Source organism: Gigantopelta aegis, chromosome 13 (genome assembly GCF_016097555.1).
Source record: "Gigantopelta aegis isolate Gae_Host chromosome 13, Gae_host_genome, whole genome shotgun sequence".
NCBI classification, from domain to species: domain Eukaryota; kingdom Metazoa; phylum Mollusca; class Gastropoda; order Neomphalida; family Peltospiridae; genus Gigantopelta; species Gigantopelta aegis.
In genome coordinates, this window is record NC_054711.1 from 5,866,557 (window position 1) to 5,885,948 (window position 19,392).

A 19,392-nucleotide genomic window follows, 5' to 3' on the forward strand; every position below is an offset into this window, starting at 1 on the left:
CAGATACTGAGAGAGGAAACCCGCTGTCGCCACTTCATGGGCTACTCTTTCCGATTAGCAGCAAGGGATCTTTTATATGCACCATCCCACAGACAGGATAACACATACCACGGCCTTTGATACACCAGTTGTAGAGCACTGGCTGGGTCCACCGACGGGGATCGATCCTAGACCGACCGCACATCAAAGACTGTAGCTCTTTTAGAGTAGCCTTGTTGCGGCGTTTAACGTTTTGACACAGATCTCTACACTTCAACAATGTGTCCAGAGGTAGCCTAGCTTCTGAATTTATGACATCCAGGGTGATACCCAAGAAAATCATTACCTGCGCCAAGTTCAACCAGCAAACGTTTCGCTAACGCCCGCGAACTATTCGATTGGTACCCGACGTGGCCATTTGGTTTTAACGTGAAGCGCATAAACCAGTCTAGCGGACATTTTTTTTCTGCTCGGTCTGGTTGAACATAGCCCAGATATTTTGTAAACGGTTAAGTACTTATTTTGTACTGACTTTCGTCTAAAACATGTACTGTCAAGGACATTTAAATTATATTTTCAAAAACAAAAACCGTTTGCCCCCCCTCCCCCCCATTAAAAAATCCTGGATCCGCGCTGGTACCTGCTGTATTACTGTTCTCTGGTACATATTTCACTGCCCCCACCCCCCCTAGCAGTAGCGGATCCAGGGGGGTTCAGGGGTCCGGACTCCCCCCTTTTTAAAAACTGACCATAACCTTTAAGGGGAAACGTGATTATATTAACTGTTCGGTGTAAAATGAGAGATTAGTCATCACAATGGACCCCCTTTTCAGAAATCCTGCATCCGCGCCTGCCTAGTATTGTAAGTTAGGTCCGGCCCTGATTCTCGCCATTTACAATGTTCATCGATCAGGAGAACATCATCTCTGATGTTCCAGCTCGACACGAATACTGAATGAGGTGTCGTCGGCTAATTTGCATATCTTTATTATGCCTTATTCATGACGCGTTCCGCGCAAACCGTTAACTAAAACAGATTATGCTAATTGTTCATTACTGGTCGCAAAACTAGGGCAAATCAAACAGTTAATTCACACCTGCTTCCTCCATGCGTTCTAACTCAGACACAAATGCAAAACTCTGATTGAATTACGAGTACTATCATTAAGGCTGTATCTAGGGACTTAATTATAGGGGGAGGGGGTTGCAGGGAGAAGTAGTTAATTTGAAATAGAATTTGGAATTTTTAGGTTTAAAAATGCTCTTTTTATTTTTAAAATGCCATTTTAGTTTGAAAGTGCCCTTTTTAGTTTAGAACTTAGAGACTTTTTAGTGTCATTTTAAGTTTTCAAAATACGCTTGTTAGAATTAAAAGTTTCCTTTTTAGTTTAAAAAATTTTCTCTTTAGTTTTAAAAGTGCTCATTTTTGGTTTAAAAATATGCCTTTTTAGTTTAAAAATGCCCCTTTTTAGTTTAAACATTAGAGGATAACTATGATGTATTTAACCATTTGCGCACGTTAGTACTGGTTTTACAATCGCAAATCGAGTTTAACCGGAGACCATTCTAATTCAATAAATGCATTTTCTTTTAAGAATCATTTAATAATTTAAAAAAAAAATCGAAATGAACACAGCGATAACAAAAACATGGTCACTACAATTAATTGTGTTGCAAGTCATCCACCGTATAAAATAATTATTGCGCAAGCAGACTATAAAGTACTCTTTTTTTTCATGTGTAACAGAACTATATGCAGAGTGACTAAGAATTCCATCTTAGTTTCAAAATGCTCTTTTTTGTTTAATTAAAAATGCCCCTTTTGTGTTTAACCGGACTGCAAAAAGATCCTTGCGAAGTGTGGCATCGGGTAAGTACAAAAAAAAAAAAAAAAAAAAAAAGAGAAAAAAGAAAAAGAAAGGAAAAGGAGAAGGCATTCGGCAGTGCAGATCAAAAGAGAAGCGATCAGAACGATTTGATCCTGTTATAAAGACATTGCGTATTATAGATGTACTTTCAAAATATTCCTTCGTATTTTTCAGGGGCGGGACGTAGCCCAACAGTAAAGCGCTCGCTTGATGCGCGGTCGGTCTAGGATGCCGTCGGTATGTCCATTGGGCTATTTTTTGTTCCAGCCAGTGCACCACGACTGGTATATCAAAAACCGTGGTATGTGCTATCATGTATGTTGGATTGTGTATATAAAAGATCCTTTGCTACTAAAAGAAAAAAATGTTGCGGGTTTCATAAAATGTGTTGAGTACGTCGTTAAATAAACCTTTCCCTTCCTTCCTTCCCCCACAAACAGGGCAGCACATACCACGTCTTTTTGGCGACGCCACACGATATGAGTGTCTTGTGCGACAATAATCATAGGAATAGCCGATTGCCTACGAACCAATGAAATCGTAATGATGTCTGGTCAGTCGGCTATTCTCGTACGAGGCACTCGTGTGGTGTGACATTGCCTTTTGATATATTCGCGAGACTGGTTGGAACGGGAAAATTCCCAATACGCCCGCTTGAGGATTCGCTCCTACGACTAAATCACACCTCGGACATCTTAGACGAGCGCTCTAGCGACTTCAGAAGCTAAATCTCAACCCTATTTTAGAATAAATAAATAAATAAATAAAATAACGAAGACTGTTTTTAGTTTCAGAGTAATGGTTTGGGTTCGGCGGGGAGCTATTCCGGTGCTGTGCGTTATCTCCCTTGTGTCTTTACTCAACGTCAGAGTCGGCTTCATCGAGAATTGTGAGTAAAGCTGTCGCCACACGGTATTGTATTGCATTATTGTATTTTTATGTGTGTGTTTTTTTTCAGTTTCGAAGCCATGTTGTCAGTGTCGGATTTATAAGGGGGCAATTACCCCGCTCCCTCCCCCCTGCCAGAGAGGCCCCCAGGCTAAGGACTTCCTTTATAAAAATAATTAATATTTAAAATAATTATTATTTGTCATGTTATTTAATTTCTATGTTGAGGGCCCCCGAACTTAAATATTCTATTGTATAGTATTGTATTGTATAGTATAGTATAGTATAGTATAGTATAGTATAGTATAGTATAGTATAGTATAGTATAGTATAGTATAGTATAGTATAGTATAGTATAGTATAGTATAGTATAGTATAGTATAGTATAGTATAGTATTGTATTGTATTGTATTGTATTTTTGTCATGTATTGTATTGTATTTTTCAGTTTCGAAGTCATGTTTCGCGACCGTCCGGGACCCAACCGCCGTGTACACTGAGCGCCAAAAGAGACTACGCGACACCTGTCTGCTGCAGCCCGCGGGACGTCTTCGCAGAATCCTGTCTCACGACGCCTACAAGCTCTCCTACTGCGCCGTGCCCAAGGCGGGGTGCACGTTCTGGATCAATGTCTTCCGCTTCCTACACCGCGAGACGGGCGGAGTCAACGTCAGCAGCCCCTTCGAAATACCCCGGATGATAACCCACTACGGAGCGAGGCAGAAGATGAAATACTACGACCTGGATAGCGCCGGCGACTTCTTGCCCTACACGTTCAGGTTTCTCTTCTGCAGGGACCCGTACACGAGGCTGTGGTCGGCGTACGTGGACAAGCTCTTACTTCCGGACTACTGGATCAGCGAGGGTCAGCTCATTGTTGCGCGAAGGAGGAAACACGTCGGCGGTGGTGAAAAACCCTGCGCTAACGATATTTCGTTCACAGAATTTTTGAAATACGTCACACGGAGCCGAATCGAGAATCTCAACGAGCACTGGTCGCCCGTGAGTCACATGTGTGACCCGTGTCGATTTCAGCCGGATGTTATCGGTACCATGGAAACGTTCGCCAGAGACAGCCGTTATGTTTTGGCTCAGCGTGGGTTAGAATATTTGATGGACGGCTACGATCCTGTGTCACACGTGGAAGACGAGATGGCTATGCTAATTACATACAACTTTAATCTGTTGGCACAGAATTTTGTTGACAAATGCTCAAATACGAGGGATTTAGCTCGCAGATTGTGGAAAGCGTTTCAGATAAATGGATATTTACCAGAGGACGCGGAGCTACCCGTTCAGGAAATGAATTCTGCAACCGCTACCACGTTTACAGATTTAGCCAAGAGAACATACAGACAAAATCCAAGATCGTCTTCTCAAATAAAACGCCAGAGAATGAAGGCTTTGGCAGACGCTTTTCGAGAGGTGCCGCCAAAGATTATGGAGGGATTAAAAAACATTTATGCAACAGACTTCCTAATGTTCAACTACGATACAGATCCATCGTGGATGACGTTCAATAGTTCACATGGTTGAAATTTGTTATAATTATTATTTTTTTGTTAAACAAGGTTGTGTTATTTAATTTATTTTTAATTTTTTATAATTTCTTTTTTCATTGGGGTCTATTTACAAAATTAGTAAAAACGATCATGCTTTTAGCACAAAATGCAAAGCCCCTTGATGTTATCGTTGATATCTTGATACGTATTAAAGGAGCAGACCCTGGATTCAACCCGTTAAAATGGACACTTAAGTTTAGTTAATCTACAAACCTGTAACACATAGAGTTACAACAGAGTGAAAGACGAGTCTGTGATGTTGAAACGGGGGAATACTCTTTAAAAATAGACTAGAGCTCGTCTCCATAACCGTTACTTCTCGGAGGTACGTACGTTTTCAAAATTATGAAAAATGAATTTCGAGGTATTAGAAACGCCAGGATGACGAGAAACACTTGTGATGTGCGGAAATGGATAATCTAGACACTAACATGTAAGTAATATTTAATTCCAGTTATAAAAATATGGCTCAAATAATGAAAAATACGTCATCGTCAACACAACTACTACCAGCCAGACTTCCATGGTGTCGTTTTGCAGACGTCTCAAAACAATGTTCACTTTTTCAAGAAAGTAGCATCTATATATTATGACCACTGCCGATGACGTCACGCTGTACGGAATCAATGTTACCCTATCGGAGTATTAAAGTTACAGTCTCTGGTTACCATATTATAATATCATGTACAAATATAAAATACAAGCTCAAATGCACATTTGTTCGCTATCAAAGGAGATCGTCAACAGTATACGCTCGATTCGTCGCCTGTGCCGCCATTGCTCGGCAAAGCACAAACGACAGCCTGTTGTCAGTTTCAGTTAACACGTGCGTTTGCGGATTTGAAATTGTAGGGTTCGTCTCAAAAAATTAAAAGAGAAATCTTGCGCTGTACGAAGCACGTTCGGTTGAGGATACGATACTAGAGTCTTTCGTTAAAACCGGTTTGATCTTGACAAGGTGTTACAGGGGCGTAGGCTAGACCGACCACGCATTAAAAAAAACACCTTTTTAGGTCTAAGTAATGAACAAAAATAACATATAGTCTTGATAAATGTTACGTATATCGAACACAACACCCTCTTCCTCTACCCCTAGAACGTTACGTAATTATTAACACCCCCTTACATGTAACGCGTATGCCAACCGCTGGCCACTGTCAGAATTTCAAGGCAAGTCCCTTACCGACCCCTGGAAGGTTGTTGTACAATACATCTATGGATATAAATATGTTTTGGAGATATGAGACAACCCCTCAATCAAGACAATTAAATTTGTTCAAAATCACGTGAAGCTCAGCGCCTGCGCAAATCACGTAAAGTCTCAGTTCTACTGGCGTCCCGCTAAATGAAAAAAACCCAAAGCTGGACATTGCGTTTGTAGTTGACCTAGATAATGCAGATAAGCGAGCATTGCGAAACAGTAGCGATGTGGTGGACATTTCATGTACCAAACAGAACTGGATCATCTATTCTAAATGCTTAAATAATAAAAATATTCCAGGAACTGCAGCTTTAAACGCCCATATTTCAATGGTCATAAAATACAGGCGCGGTATCATTGTATGATGTATGGGACTGTTCTGAATTTTGATTGTTGTGTTGTGTTGTTTTTTGTTTGTTTGTTTATTTCTTTTTTTTTTTTTTTTTTTTTTTTTTTACTAATAAAGGCATTTTTCCGACCATAATTACGTAATAAATATATATATATATATATTTTTTTTACTAATAGCGGCTTTTTCTTCGACCATAATTACGTAATAAATAATTTATTTATTTTACTAATAGAGGCTTTTCTTCCGACCATGATTACGTAATAAATACATTTTGTTGTTTTTTTTACTAATAGAGGCTTTTTTCCGACCATGATTACGTAATAAAAACATTTTGTTGTTTTTTACTAATAGAGGCTTTTTCCCGACCATGATGACGTAATAATTACATTTTGATGTTTTTTACTAATAGAGGCTTTTCCCCGACCATAATGACGTAATAAATAAATTTTGTTGTTTTTGACTAATAGAGGCTTTTTTCCGACCATAATGACGTAATAAATACATGTGTGGGGGGGGGGGGGGGCAGCTCGAGAGCGCAGGTAGACACGTCCACCTTCATTGAAAGACAGCTGGAGAAAAAGGTTGTTTGGGGTGGTTACATTGGATGCCATTTCGATGATGATAACTAGTTTAACGTGCCCATATACCACTAGGGTTTCGAACACGCCCATCCCGAGTCCGACCTCCGATAAGATCGGTGGCCTGACTCGGGATGGAGGGGTGGGGGGGGGGGGGGATTGGGTGGTTGAAAATGGGCAGAATTTTGAAAATAGCAATTAGTAAAAACGTTAATAGAATAAAAAGAAAAAAGAAAAAGGGTTACATACCAAAAATAAAAAGAATTGACTGCTCGGCCGAATATTTATATAATTTGGAGCATTTTAGAAGGACAGTCCAAAATTAAATAAGAGAAAGAAGAGAGGATCGGACTATTTAATAATATTTTTAAAAAAAAGAAGTAATTTCGACATAAAATTTTGAACGCAGATCTAAAAGTTTAAAGTCCGATCGATATGTCCACGCGAGTGGCCTCGTTAAGGCCGTTTGGGTGCACAGCTTATAGGGACGAGATGGGTTGCATCCCGTCAAGAAAACCCCTAGATTGACAGTCGATAGACGTTGAAGGTGTAGTGCTGTGCTGAAATACAGATCTTGAGAAGTCGGATCCGTCTGAACGAGCGAGAGTATCAGACTAGGGTATAGTCCAGTCGTCATGAGTTGGTATAGTGGTGCGGACGGGCCCGACTCCGGAGGATACGAGATGGTATCACTATAAAGCAAGGTAAAGTCTAGAAAAAGAGTAGTAGGGGCCGACCCCGCTTCCTATTTCTTCTTAGAGTGGGGCGGTCAATCTTCCAGTGCTGCTAGGACAGGCTCGGACATGTAGAGACTAAACGCGAACAACCGTGGCGTTCTGCAGAATGGCCGTCATACGAGTCACGAAAAAAACCCAAGTCGACAATCAGACGGAGAAATGACGTGGAGGCAAGGAATCTCGCTAAAAAAGAATCCAACCTGGTTGTGCAGGCTGTCGAAACGAGAAGCGTTCCAGCGTTCAATCAGTTCCAATGACCGCATACATCCCAGTAGAAAACTTCATTTCGCTGACAAAAACAACGAAATGAAGGACTCCCAAGTCGAGCACATGAAAGCACGTGCAGTGTGCACAAGCGAAACAAACACGTCTTACCGCGTGGAGCTCCAGACTGGGAATCTGCCATTTCGATAGTTTATTTTAGCGTTTTGTAACTGATTAGCTTTTGATTAGCTTTTTTGCGGACCTGAACGGAGCCACGTTTAATTCTCGCTTATTTTGCTGGTAACTGGCTTTTAGATGGTTTAAAGTATATTGACGAGTGATTTTATTTTTTTTGGATTCCCAGTCTGGAGACTTCTCTGCTTTTTTCTCCAGCTGTCTCTCGATGCGACTAGACGTGTCTACGTGCGCTCTCGACTTGCCCCCCCCCCCCACCTGGGGGGACTGATAGCCAGCTTTGGCTCTTTGTTGGAGTTTCGGGTCACCTATACCGGGTCACGGGCAACCGTGACTTTGGTATATGGTGACCCGCCTCCACAGAAGAGGAAAGGAGGGACTGGAAGAGGAAGGAGGAAGAAGAAACCCGTGCTAGGGACGGCCCAGGGGGGGACAAAGCTGGCGGCTCAACCGCCAGTGGCGGTCCCTTCTGTGTCGCCGCCCCCACCGAGTTCTCCGGAGAGGACGCGAACGCCAACGGCTCCCGCACCCCCGGAACGGCCCTACTCCACTCAGGACATCGAGATGTTCAAGCGGAGAAGTGTGCCACTACCGATCTCCACCTCCACCCCAAAGACGACGACTCCGGTGCAGCGGTCAACTATACCGACCGCTCCCGTTGAGTCGCCACATGGACTTGTTGTTCCGGCGACGAAAAGGAAGGCGACATCACCGACCACCCAACCAGCCAAGACAAAGCCGCCGCCGGAAGCCGCCCCCCCCCCCCGATGACGACGAATGGACCATTTCCATCAGTGGACTTCGTCGTCAACTCCATCAGTATATGCAGGGGGACACGCTCGATCCACACCTACTTCGGGGAGGTTTTCTCAACACCAACTGGAAAACATTGGATGACGGCAGCAGTTATGAGCTCCACTCCAAGATCTTCAGTGGAACTAAGGGAATAGTCGTCACGCACCGAAGGGACCGGACCTACAGGCAGTGCATCCTGTTTTGGAAGCTCGACAACAGATCGATCCACAGGATGCTCAAAGCGGTCTGCGGCCCCGACTATTCCCTGGTAATGAAGAATCTGCGCCAAATCAAGGAACAGCTGCCGTCACTCCGAGACACTCCAGGCTCCCCGAAGTAGACCAACCTTACCTAGGACAGGTATCCTCTTTTTTGGGCTTAGTTGGACTTTAAACATTTTTCGATCGAGCTTCAAAATTCTTGTTTATTTTTTTATAAATAGTCCAACGCATTTTACTTTGGCGCCCGTTCAATTGCTCAAATCACCTTAAAACCTTTTCGGCCGAGCAGTCAAACTTATTTTTGGGTTTAAATTCTTAGTCCGGACATGATGTTAGGCGCAGTTATTCTCCGTAGACTTAGGTTTTTCTAGTTAGATCCGAAGGAATCGAAATTCAGCCAATTAGAACACGGCCCATTTTCGGTGTCTACTAGTCGGTCCGCGCAGTCACTGGACGTTACTAAATAAATACTTATTCCAAATTCCGACCATTTCAAACTCAATCCCCCCCCCCCCCCTTTTGTCCTGGACTTAGTCACTGGCAAAGGCCAGAGATTAAGCCCAGGACAAGCGTGTGTGAAACCTTCGTGGTATATACGCACGTTAAACCTTATACCTGACCTGGATCGCGATGAGAACAGACGTGTCTGAATGTGCTCTCGACTTGCCCCCCCACCTGGGGGGACTTATACGCAGCTATGGGAAGCTCTTGGAATATCGCGTCTCGTACACTGGGTCACGGGCTTCCGTGACCTTAGTGTATGGTGACGCGATTACCCCGACGAAGAAGAGGAGATGGAGGAAGAGGAAGAGTGCGCCAGGAACGGCACGGGGGGGGGGGGGGGGGGGGACCAAAGCTGGCGGCTCAACCGCCAGCGGCGGTCCCTTCTGCAACGCCGCTCCCAGCCCAGCCTGAGCCGACGCGACCAGCCCCACGGGAACCGCCGACAGACGACAGGGATCCTCTCAACACTGCGGTGTGTGAGACACCCAACGACCCTCCATCGCCGACCGTCACGTGGCCTAGGCAGAACTGGCCGGTATCTCCGATACCGCCAAGTGCCACGCCACAGGCCCGATTAGTCGCCGCTGGAAAGAGGAAGGCCGTCGCTCAGCCGAGCGACCAACCAGACAAGGCCCGGCCTCCTCCAACACCCAAGACACCACCACCTCCGGCCCCTGTGGACTTGGAAGCTGTCTGGCAAGTACAGATTGGCAAGATCAGATCCAGCTTCCACAAGTTCATCCAAGGCGACACCAAGGAGAAGGCAACGCTGTTGGGTGGAGCACTAGACGAGGAATTACATCACCTCCCTGGTGGAAGCGACTTTGAGTTGCATTCCATCAAGTCTCCAACCGGCAAGGCGGGACTAGTCGTCACTCAACGCCGAAGAGATGTCTACCGCCAAGCGATCCTGATCAGCGAAATGGATAGCCATACCATTCATCGGATCATCAAGGCTCTCTTCGGCGACGACTACGGAAGCGTCATCAGCCATCTACAACACCAGAAATGGAAGCGCTTCATCCCCCGTTTTGCCGCGACTCCACTCATCAGCACGCCGTATTCAAACGGCCTTAGGCCACTCGCGTGAACATATCGATCGGACTTTAAACTTTTAGATCTGCGTTCAAAATTTTATGCCGAAATTACTTCTTTCTTTTTTTTAAAATATTATTAAATAGTCCGATCCTCTCTTCTTTGTCTTATTTAATTTTGGACTGTCCTAAAATGCTCCAAATTATATAAATATTCGGCCGAGCAGTCAATTCTTTTTATTTTTGGCTTGTAAATTCTGCCGATTTTCACCCCCCCCCCTCCCCCTCCATCCCTAGTCGGGCCACCGATCTTATCAGAGGTCGGACTCGGGATGGGCGTGTTCGAAACCCTAGTGGTATATGGGCACGTTAAACTAGTTATCATCATCACCCAGTCTGGAGCTCCACGCGGTAAGACGTGTTTGTTTCGCTTGTGCACACTGCACGTGCTTTCGTGTGCTCGACTTGGGGGTCCTTCATTTGGTTGTTTTTGTCAGCGAAATGAAGTTTTCTACTGGGATGTATGCGGCCATTGGAACTGAATGAACGCTGGAACGCTTCTCGTTTCGACAGCCTGCACCACCAGGTTGGATTCTTTTTTAGCGAGATTCCTTGCCTCCACGTCATTTCTCCGTCTGACTGTCGACTTGTTTTTTTCGTGACTCGTATGACGGCCATTCTGCAGAACGCCACGGTTGTTCGCGTTTAGTCTGTCCGAGCCTGTTCAAGCAGCACTAGAAGATTGACCACTCTAAGAAGAAATAGGAAGTGGGGTCGGCCCCTACTACTCTTTTTCTAGACTTTACCTTGCTTTATAGTGATACCATCTCGTATCCTCCGGAGTCGCGCCCGTCCGCACCACTATACCAACCCATGACGACTGGACTAGACCCTAGTCTGATACTCTCTCTCGTTCAGACGGATCCGGCTTCTCAAGATCTGTATTTCAGCACAGCACTACACCTTCAACGTCTATCGACTGTCAATCTAGGGGTTTTCTTGACGGGATGCAACCCATCTTGTCCCTTTAAGCTGTGCACCCAAACGGCCTTAACGAGGCCACTCGCGTGGACATATCAATTGGACTTTAAACTTTTAGATCTGCGTTCAAAATTTTATGTCGAAATTACTTACTTTTTTTTTAATATTATTAAATAGTCCGATCCTCTCTTCTTCCTCTTATTTAATTTTGGACTGTCTTTCTAAAATGCTCCAAATTATATAAATATTCGTTCGAGCAGTCAATTCTTTTTATTTTTGGCTTGTAACCTTTTTTTTTTTTTTTTTTTATTCTATTAACTTTTTCAAAATTCTGCCCATTTTCACCCCCCCCCCCCCCCCCTCCCCCCCACCCTCTCCATCCCGAGACAGCCACCGATCTTATCGGAGGTCGGACTCGGGATGGGCGTGTTCGAAACCCTAGTGGTATATGGGCACGTTAAACTAGTTATCATCAACGAGTGATATTTGGTTTTACGCTTAATTTGATAATAATAATTAATATAAAGTTATGTTAGCTGATAGTATACATATAGGTTAGATGCTAATTTTAGGTAATAAATGGTATGGAGAAATTGTGATAGAAATAGTTTCTAGAAATAATATATGAAATTTAACAAAAATAACAATGTTCTACTATTAAAACTACTATTAACTATTCCTACAAAGGAAGAGTTTGTAATATTGGTTTAGAAAGAAATAATAGGTTCGTTGCAGTCTAGATGAGAGAGGGAGATATTAAAAGATATATACGATTTATACTAACAGAGTCCTAATGATTTTCACTTTAACAAAAATATTTTCTAACAATACAGAAATTTCCTTACCTTGATCCGAGTACAATACAGCTCCTAGTTTCTTATCCTTTAGCATTCGAAGTCTGAGGACCGATGACCACCGAGGCCGGTAACTTACCTATTTAAACAGCTCCTAGCATTGGAAGTCCGAGGCCCGAGGACCACCGAGGCCGGTAACTTACCTATTTAAACAGCTCCTAGCATTGGAAGTCCGAGGACCGAGGACCACCGAGGCCGGTAACTTACCTATTTAAACATCAGGGGCCTCATTCACAAAGCTCTCTTATTCTCTGCTAGACAACAAAGCATCCTCTTTGCATGTATTTTAGCACTGCACTGCGAGATCACAAAGTTGCGAGAGTTTAGTAAATTAGACCGAGCAAAAAACAAAACAAACAACGTCCGCAACTCTGGTTTATGCGCTTCACGTTAAAGCAAATGGCCACGTCGAGAACCAATCAAATAGTTCGCGAGCGTTAGCAAAACGTTGGCTGGATGGACTTAGGCATGACTTCTGACCAGGGACAGTGATGATCAACCAATGGATTCGCCAGCTGTGTTTGACCCAGTTGGTGGCTATTATCACTCACCTGACATTCTTTCACCTGACTTTCGCTATCTGCACGGGCTTTCCGAATTTAACTCTACAGGGATACTTGGTTATATTTCTACTTTTGTGTGCTTGGCTTAAGACGTTGGCAAAAAGAAGATGTCATTTTAACACACACACACACACACACACACACACACACACACTCTCTCTCTCTCTCTATCTCCCTCCCTACCCCTCTCTCTCTCGCCCCCCCCCCCCCCGTCAGTGGGCCCATTGGGCTATTTATCGTTCCAGCCAGTGCACGACTGGTATATCAAAGGTGATGGTATGTGCTATCCTGGCTGTGGCATGGTGCATATAAAATATCTTAAATTATAGCCAGTGTACTACAACTAGTTTATCAAAGGCCGTGGTATGTGATTTCCTGTCTTTGGGAAGGTGCATATAAAATATCCCTTTCTGCATTAGGAAAAAAATGTAGCGGGTTTCCTCTGTTGATTACGAGTCAGAATTACCAAATGTTTAGACATCCAATAGCTGATGATAAATTAATCAATGTGCTCTGTTATTTATTTTACGTTCATCGGGGTATAATTAAATTTCTGTTATATTCATTACAATGTAACGTCATCCGATTGGTCCAGACGTAGCAACGGGAATTTGTTCATTTTTCGATGAACGTAAAAATTACGTCGTCAGGAAACGTCATATGTGATGACGTCATTTTATATGGGCAAGTTGTCTTAATGAGCGTTATTGTTTATGGATAAAAAATAATTCAAAATAAAGTATGACGTTTTAGTGTTATTATTAGCATGTATCATTCAAATTTAATTATAAGTATTGTCTGTTATTTGTTTTACGTTCATCTGGGTATGAAAAAAAAAAATCATCCGCAAACGTATGTGAGAACGGCTTCGCCGATTCACACAGTTTGCGGATGATTTTTTTTTTTCATACCCCAATGAACGTAAAAGAAACAACAGACAATCCTTAAATGAACAACAACAACAACAAAAAATAATCGGCAAACTATGTGAATCGGCAAAGCCATTCTCATATACCCAGATGAACGTAAAAACAAATATCAGACAATACTTATAATTAAATTTGAAACATATTTACTGATAATAACATTAAAAGTTCATATTTTATTTTGAATAACTTTTTTGGTTAAAACAATAACGTTCAGTAAGACAAATTACCAATATAAAATGCCCAATACAATAACATTTGTAATAACCACAAACAAATATGATTCCCATCACATTATGTACAATATTATATTATTTTTATTAATCAAAGTAATTGCAAAGTAATGATTTCAAATATACATGTATTTAAAAAAAACACCCCCCCTCCCCCAAAAAACGAAAAAAAACAACCCCAACGAAAAAAAACCAATCAGAAGAAAAAAACCGAAAAAAAAACCAAAGAAAAAAAAACAAAAACAGGAAGACCCCCGCCAACAATAATAATCCTGTTTTTATAATCAACAAAACAGAAATTTCCTCCATTCAAAAAGCACCAACTGTTTTTTAGGAGCAACGACAGTATATTGGCGGACATCTTCTAACAACGCAGTTATCAACACACCACTTGTCCAGTTGAGGAATACCAGCCCATAAATTAACAGCTCTGCAATTTGATGGGCTGACGACAGGCCCCTGTGTTTTTGCCGGAACATAGATGGGCCGTTGTGTTGGTTGGTAGACGAATGAGCCGTGGGGTGTGGGCCGAACAGGTCGCGGCGTCGGTTGACCAAACAGGGGCCGCGGTGTATACAACGGCAGCCTCTGCGTCGATTGGTGGACTGTTGGCCGCTGTGATTGGTGGTATATCGGCGGTGTGTCTGTCGGTTTTGGTTGCCATGGAAACGAGGTCGCGACTGGCTGCGGATGACCTTGCGAACCGTGACCCGATATGGCGATATCACTGCATCCGTAAAACTCTTCTTGCGGTCCGCACCCGACACAACCTCTGTGCGTAAGTAGGTCAACTCCGAAACTATTTCCTGGAAGAAAGAGAAAGAGTTAAACAAAAGACGTCATCCTTTTGCTTATATACATCTTAAAGAGACTTTCCCAATTTGCTATTGGTAACACATTTCCGTCTAATAGATCTTTCTTTTAACAACTAAATAAGTTAGTTTGTTTTGTTTAACGAAACCACTAGAGCACATTGTTTGATTAATCATCGGCTATTTGATTAATCATCGGCTATTTGATTAATCATCGGCTATTGGATGTTAAACATTTCGTAATTGTGACATACAGTCTTAGAGAGGAAACCCGCTACATTGTTCCATTAGTAGCAAGGAATCTTTTATATGCACCATCTCAAAGACAGAATAACATATATCACGACCTTTGATATACCATTCGTGGTGCACTGGCTGGAACGATAAGTAGCCCAGTGGGCCCACCGACGGGGGGGGGGGGGGGGGGGGGGGGGGGAGGAGAGAGAGAGAGAGAGAGAGAGAGAGAGAGAGAGAGAGAGAGAGAGAGAGAGAGAGAGAGAGTTAAAAATGACATCATCTTTTTGCCAACGTCTTAAGCCAGGCACACACCTCAGCGATTTCGTCGTACGATAAATGTCGGTGATGGTACCGATAAAGAAGAAGCAAAAGAAGATTAAGAAGAATGATGATGATGATGATGATGATGATGGAAGACGAACAATAATAAATAAGAGGAACAGTAAGGAGCGGGAGTGGTGTGGTGGTGGTGAGAAAATAGTCTCGGGCAGTATAAGAGCACATGACACGCGTGGCTCCTATGTATTCAATACTCAACCAAATCAATTAAGGGCTAGTAGTTATTTTCGGCATTTTTCTTTATATGGTATAAAAAGTAACAAAAACCCCAAAACAAAACCATACTCGTTAAAATTTACTCAACCAATGTTTAGAAAAGTTAAAGTTTTCTTTTTAATGACACCACTACAGAACACTGATATATTAATACCAGCGTTTTAAATGAAAACTGTGATCCATTGCATTCGGAAGAATATAGCGGGTTTCCTCCGATGACTACGTGTCAGAATTACCAAATGTTTGACATCCAATAACCGATGATTAATTAATCAATGTGCTCTAGTGTTGTCGTTAAACAAAACAAATTTTCATCTGTGATCCAAGGGACGGGACATAGTACAGTGGTAAAGCACTCGCTTGATGTGCTGTCGATCTGGGATCAACCCTTGTTGGTGGGCACATTTGGTCAATTTTTCCTTCCAGCCAGTGCACCACGACTGGTATATCCATGGCCGTGGTATGTGCTATCCTGACGGTGCATATAAAAGATCATTTGCTACTACTAAAAATAAAATTGTACCGGGTTTCCTCTCTAATGTTTGACATCCACTAGCCGATGATTTCCTCCTTAAACAAAACAAACATGTTTGGTATGTGCTATCCTGTCTGTGTGATGGTGCATATAAAAGATCCTATGCTACTACTAAAACCCCCAATTCTACCGGGTTTCCTCTCTAATACTATGTGTCAAAATTAGCAAATGTTTGACATCCAATAGCCGATGATTAATAAATCAATGTACTCTATTGGTGTCGTTACACAAACAAAACTTTACTAAAATGAATGACAAATTACATATCAAAAGGATCACAAAGGGTTATTACAAATGAATCCTTATGTAACTATGTACACTGATGGCTGGTATACACCAAGGCTCTATACTCGGTCCTTTACTATTTTTGGTTTATGTAAACGACATTGCTATTGTGATCCAAACTTGCTAACATAATGCAGCACTAAAAAGAAGACCTGTCCCTTAACTAATTTTGTCGAGTATATTTACCTGTGTGCCATTTCCACTGCAGGACGCACTGTGTACAGGTCAAACCCGGAGGCAGTTTTACTTTCAGGTTGTACATGCCGGTATCTGAACCAATCACGTAGCGTGTTCCAGCGCCGTTAGCCAATGGCAGGAGGTGTTTGTTCAGGCACTCGTGCGTTACGGCCTTCTTCGGGTTGTTGTTCGAGCACAGTCGGAATTCAAACCAGCCAAGATGATTGGCTGTAATTTGAATCTGAATGTCGATGACCTGACCGGAAGTGTACGTTCTTACTATCTGGCCAGTCGCGTAAATGCCACCAGCCTCGTTCTGGCGAGGACCTTGAGCGGGGTCTCCGCACACACCACATTGTCCCCTGTTCAGGTATTGCTGATTCTGAAGAAGATAAAACAAATACAATTTAAGTATTTTGTTAACTTCACTGTATCTTCCTGACACTACGATATTTATGTAGGCTTAAATGACCCCCCTCCCCCCAAAAACAACAACAAAAAAACACCAACAAACCCCCCCACAAAAAACCCAGCAAAAACCGCCTACAGAACAACAACACAAAACAACTGCTACAAAAAGAAAACCAGCAACAACAATACCCCCCACCCCCCAAAAAAAAGAAGAAAAAAAAGAAAAAGCCCAACAACAACAACAAATGAAACGCACACCCCGAAAAAAAACTACAAAAAACAAACCGGCCTCGGTGGCGTCGTGGTTAGGCCATCGGTCTACAGGCTGGTAGGTTCTGGGTTCGGATCCCAGTCAAGGCATGGGATTTTTAATCCAGATACCGACTCCAAACCCTGAGTGAGTGCTCCGCAAGGCTCAATGGGTAGGTGTAAACCACTTGCATCGACCAGTGATCCATAACTGGTTCAACAAAGGCAATGGTTTGTGCTATCCTGCTTGTGGGAAGCGCAAATAAAAGATCCCTTGCTGTCTGTCGTAAAAGAGTAGCCTATGTGGCGACAGCGGGTTTCCTCTAAAAAACAGTGTCAGAATGACCATATGTTTGACGTCCAATAGCCGATGATAAGATAAAAAATCAATGTGCTCTAGTGGCGTCGTTAAATAAAACAAACTTTACTCTTTTAAAAAAAAGTAAAACCCAATTGCATAAAACAGACAACAAATACCCCCCCCCCCACACACACACACTAAAATCAACAACCCACCGAAACCTCCCAAAACACAAGCAAGCAAACAGAACCCCCCAACGTACCCCCCCCCCAAACCCAACAAAAACAAACAATAAACGAAAAAATATAACACAACAAGCCCCCCATTCCAATAATCTTAAACTAGAACAGTTTTAAAAACCCTACCACTAGAGCACATTGCTTTATTAATCGTCGGATATTGGATGTCAAACAATTGGTCGTTTTAACACATAGTCAGAAGAAACCCACTACATTTACCAGGGATATTTGATATGAATTTTGTCACACACAAGACAGCATACACCACGACTTTTGAGGCACTGATTTTAACGGGAAAAAACAATCAGAGAATGTGTCCATGAAGAGGATTCGACCCTTCGACCCATCCATCTCCACGGATCGCTCTACCGAATGAGCTAAATCACAAGGGGGCGAGACGTAGCCCAGTGGTAAAGCGTTCGCTTGATGCGCGGTCGGTCTGGGATCGATCCCCGTTACTGGGCCCATTGGGCTATTTCTCGCTCCAGACAGTGCACCACGACTGGTACATCAAAGGCCGTTGTAGGTGGTGTCCTGTCTACGGGATGGTGCATATAAAAGATCCCTTGCTGCCCTTGAAATGGCGACAGCGGGTTTCCTCCATCAATATCTATGTGGTCTTTAACCATATGTCCGACGCCATATAACCGTAAAATAAAATGTGTTGAGTGCGTCGTTAAATAAACTAATTCCTTCCTTCCTAAATCACAATGTTTTGCACGTGAGGACATCGACGAAAAGCAAACAGAAACGTATGGGAAGTGTTACATGCATGTTTAAAATCGCACGTATTTTAATATCTTCATATTCACCTAGGTATGGAAATATCTGGAAACCAGGACAGCATTTCCACGTCGTTAACGACATCAGTAACGCTGTAACGTTATCGCTTTCGTCATGAAATTTAATTAACATTTATCAGCAGTCTTCCGTGTCGAATACCTGTATCACCTTTCGTGTTGAGCGTTCGTTTCATTCTGTAAACTATGACGAATGGCGGACTGAAAACATTTCCATTGTCTGGCTTTTTTATTGGTAAAAACTTTTATGCTTGATGCGCGGTCTGTCTAGGATCGATCCCCGTCAATAGGCCCATTGGGCTATTTCTCGTTCCACCCAGTGTACCACGACTGTTATATTAAAAGTCGTGGTATGTACTATCCTGTCTGTGGGATGGTGCATATAAAATATCCATTGCTAATAATAAAAAAAATGTAGCGGGTTTCCTCTCTAAGACTATGTTATGTCAAAATTAAGTAGCTTTTCCTATTCTGAGGCACACAGCGATAGCATGGTTTGCAATGTTTATTTTAGAACAGATATTTTTTTGTTACCTCATACTTTATAGCTATTTTACTATTTATATTTTATTAATATATTTCCCTTATTCGATCGAAAACACATGACGCCAAAGTATATTTAAGCGTAGCGTAAACTCTATTAACGTGTCTCTATCCAATTACGGTTCAGGCACGTCTCTCCCACACCCAATCTCTGGCATGGTCAGTGGTCGAGTGTGGAAAAGAAAACATATTTAAGCAAATGTTTCGGTGAAACAAGTGGAAAACTTGTAGATAATTTATTTGACCACAGGCATTTTAAAGAAATTTGAATCGAAATGCTCTCTTGCACCTGCCAGCGCGGGCGGTCCCCTCCTCCTCCCCTCCTCCCACCCACCCAAACCCTTTCCTGTCCTGGACGGAGGAGCCGGTATGGGCCGACACCTGCGCCCACGACAGGCGTGCGCTACAACAGCCTGCTCTGAATGTGCACGTTAAACCCTATGACCTGACCTCACCTAAAATAAACGTGCATTTATGAAGGATTGTTATTAGTTCCCTATCGGTCTAACCGGAGTGAACTATAGGTTTCATCTCTGTCCTGTCCTCCTGTCTGTATGTCCGTCCGTTCAGTTTG

At 42.8% G+C, this 19,392-nt stretch overlaps 2 protein-coding genes across 5 annotated transcripts in view; one reads left to right on the top strand and one right to left on the bottom strand.

The window, feature by feature from the left end:
* LOC121387548 (carbohydrate sulfotransferase 11-like) overlaps positions 1-4,319 on the top strand; it is a 30,616-nt gene extending 26,297 nt beyond the window's left edge. For all 4 annotated transcript variants that reach the window (XM_041518702.1, XM_041518701.1, XM_041518704.1 and 1 more), the window contains 2 exons: positions 2,636-2,736; positions 3,183-4,319. In XM_041518702.1, the coding sequence (XP_041374636.1) occupies positions 2,646-2,736; positions 3,183-4,270 (1,179 nt within the window). In that variant the 5' untranslated portion in view covers positions 2,636-2,645 and the 3' untranslated portion in view covers positions 4,271-4,319. The remainder of the gene's footprint in view (positions 1-2,635; positions 2,737-3,182) is intronic.
* Positions 4,320-13,565: 9,246 nt separating this feature from the next.
* LOC121387844 overlaps positions 13,566-19,392 on the bottom strand; it is a 6,912-nt gene continuing 1,085 nt past the window's right edge. Inside the window, exons 2-3 of the mRNA XM_041519071.1 lie at positions 16,285-16,657; positions 13,566-14,480 (exon numbers count right to left, since the gene is read on the bottom strand). Of these exons, the coding sequence (XP_041375005.1) occupies positions 14,005-14,480; positions 16,285-16,657 (849 nt within the window). The 3' untranslated portion in view covers positions 13,566-14,004. The remainder of the gene's footprint in view (positions 14,481-16,284; positions 16,658-19,392) is intronic.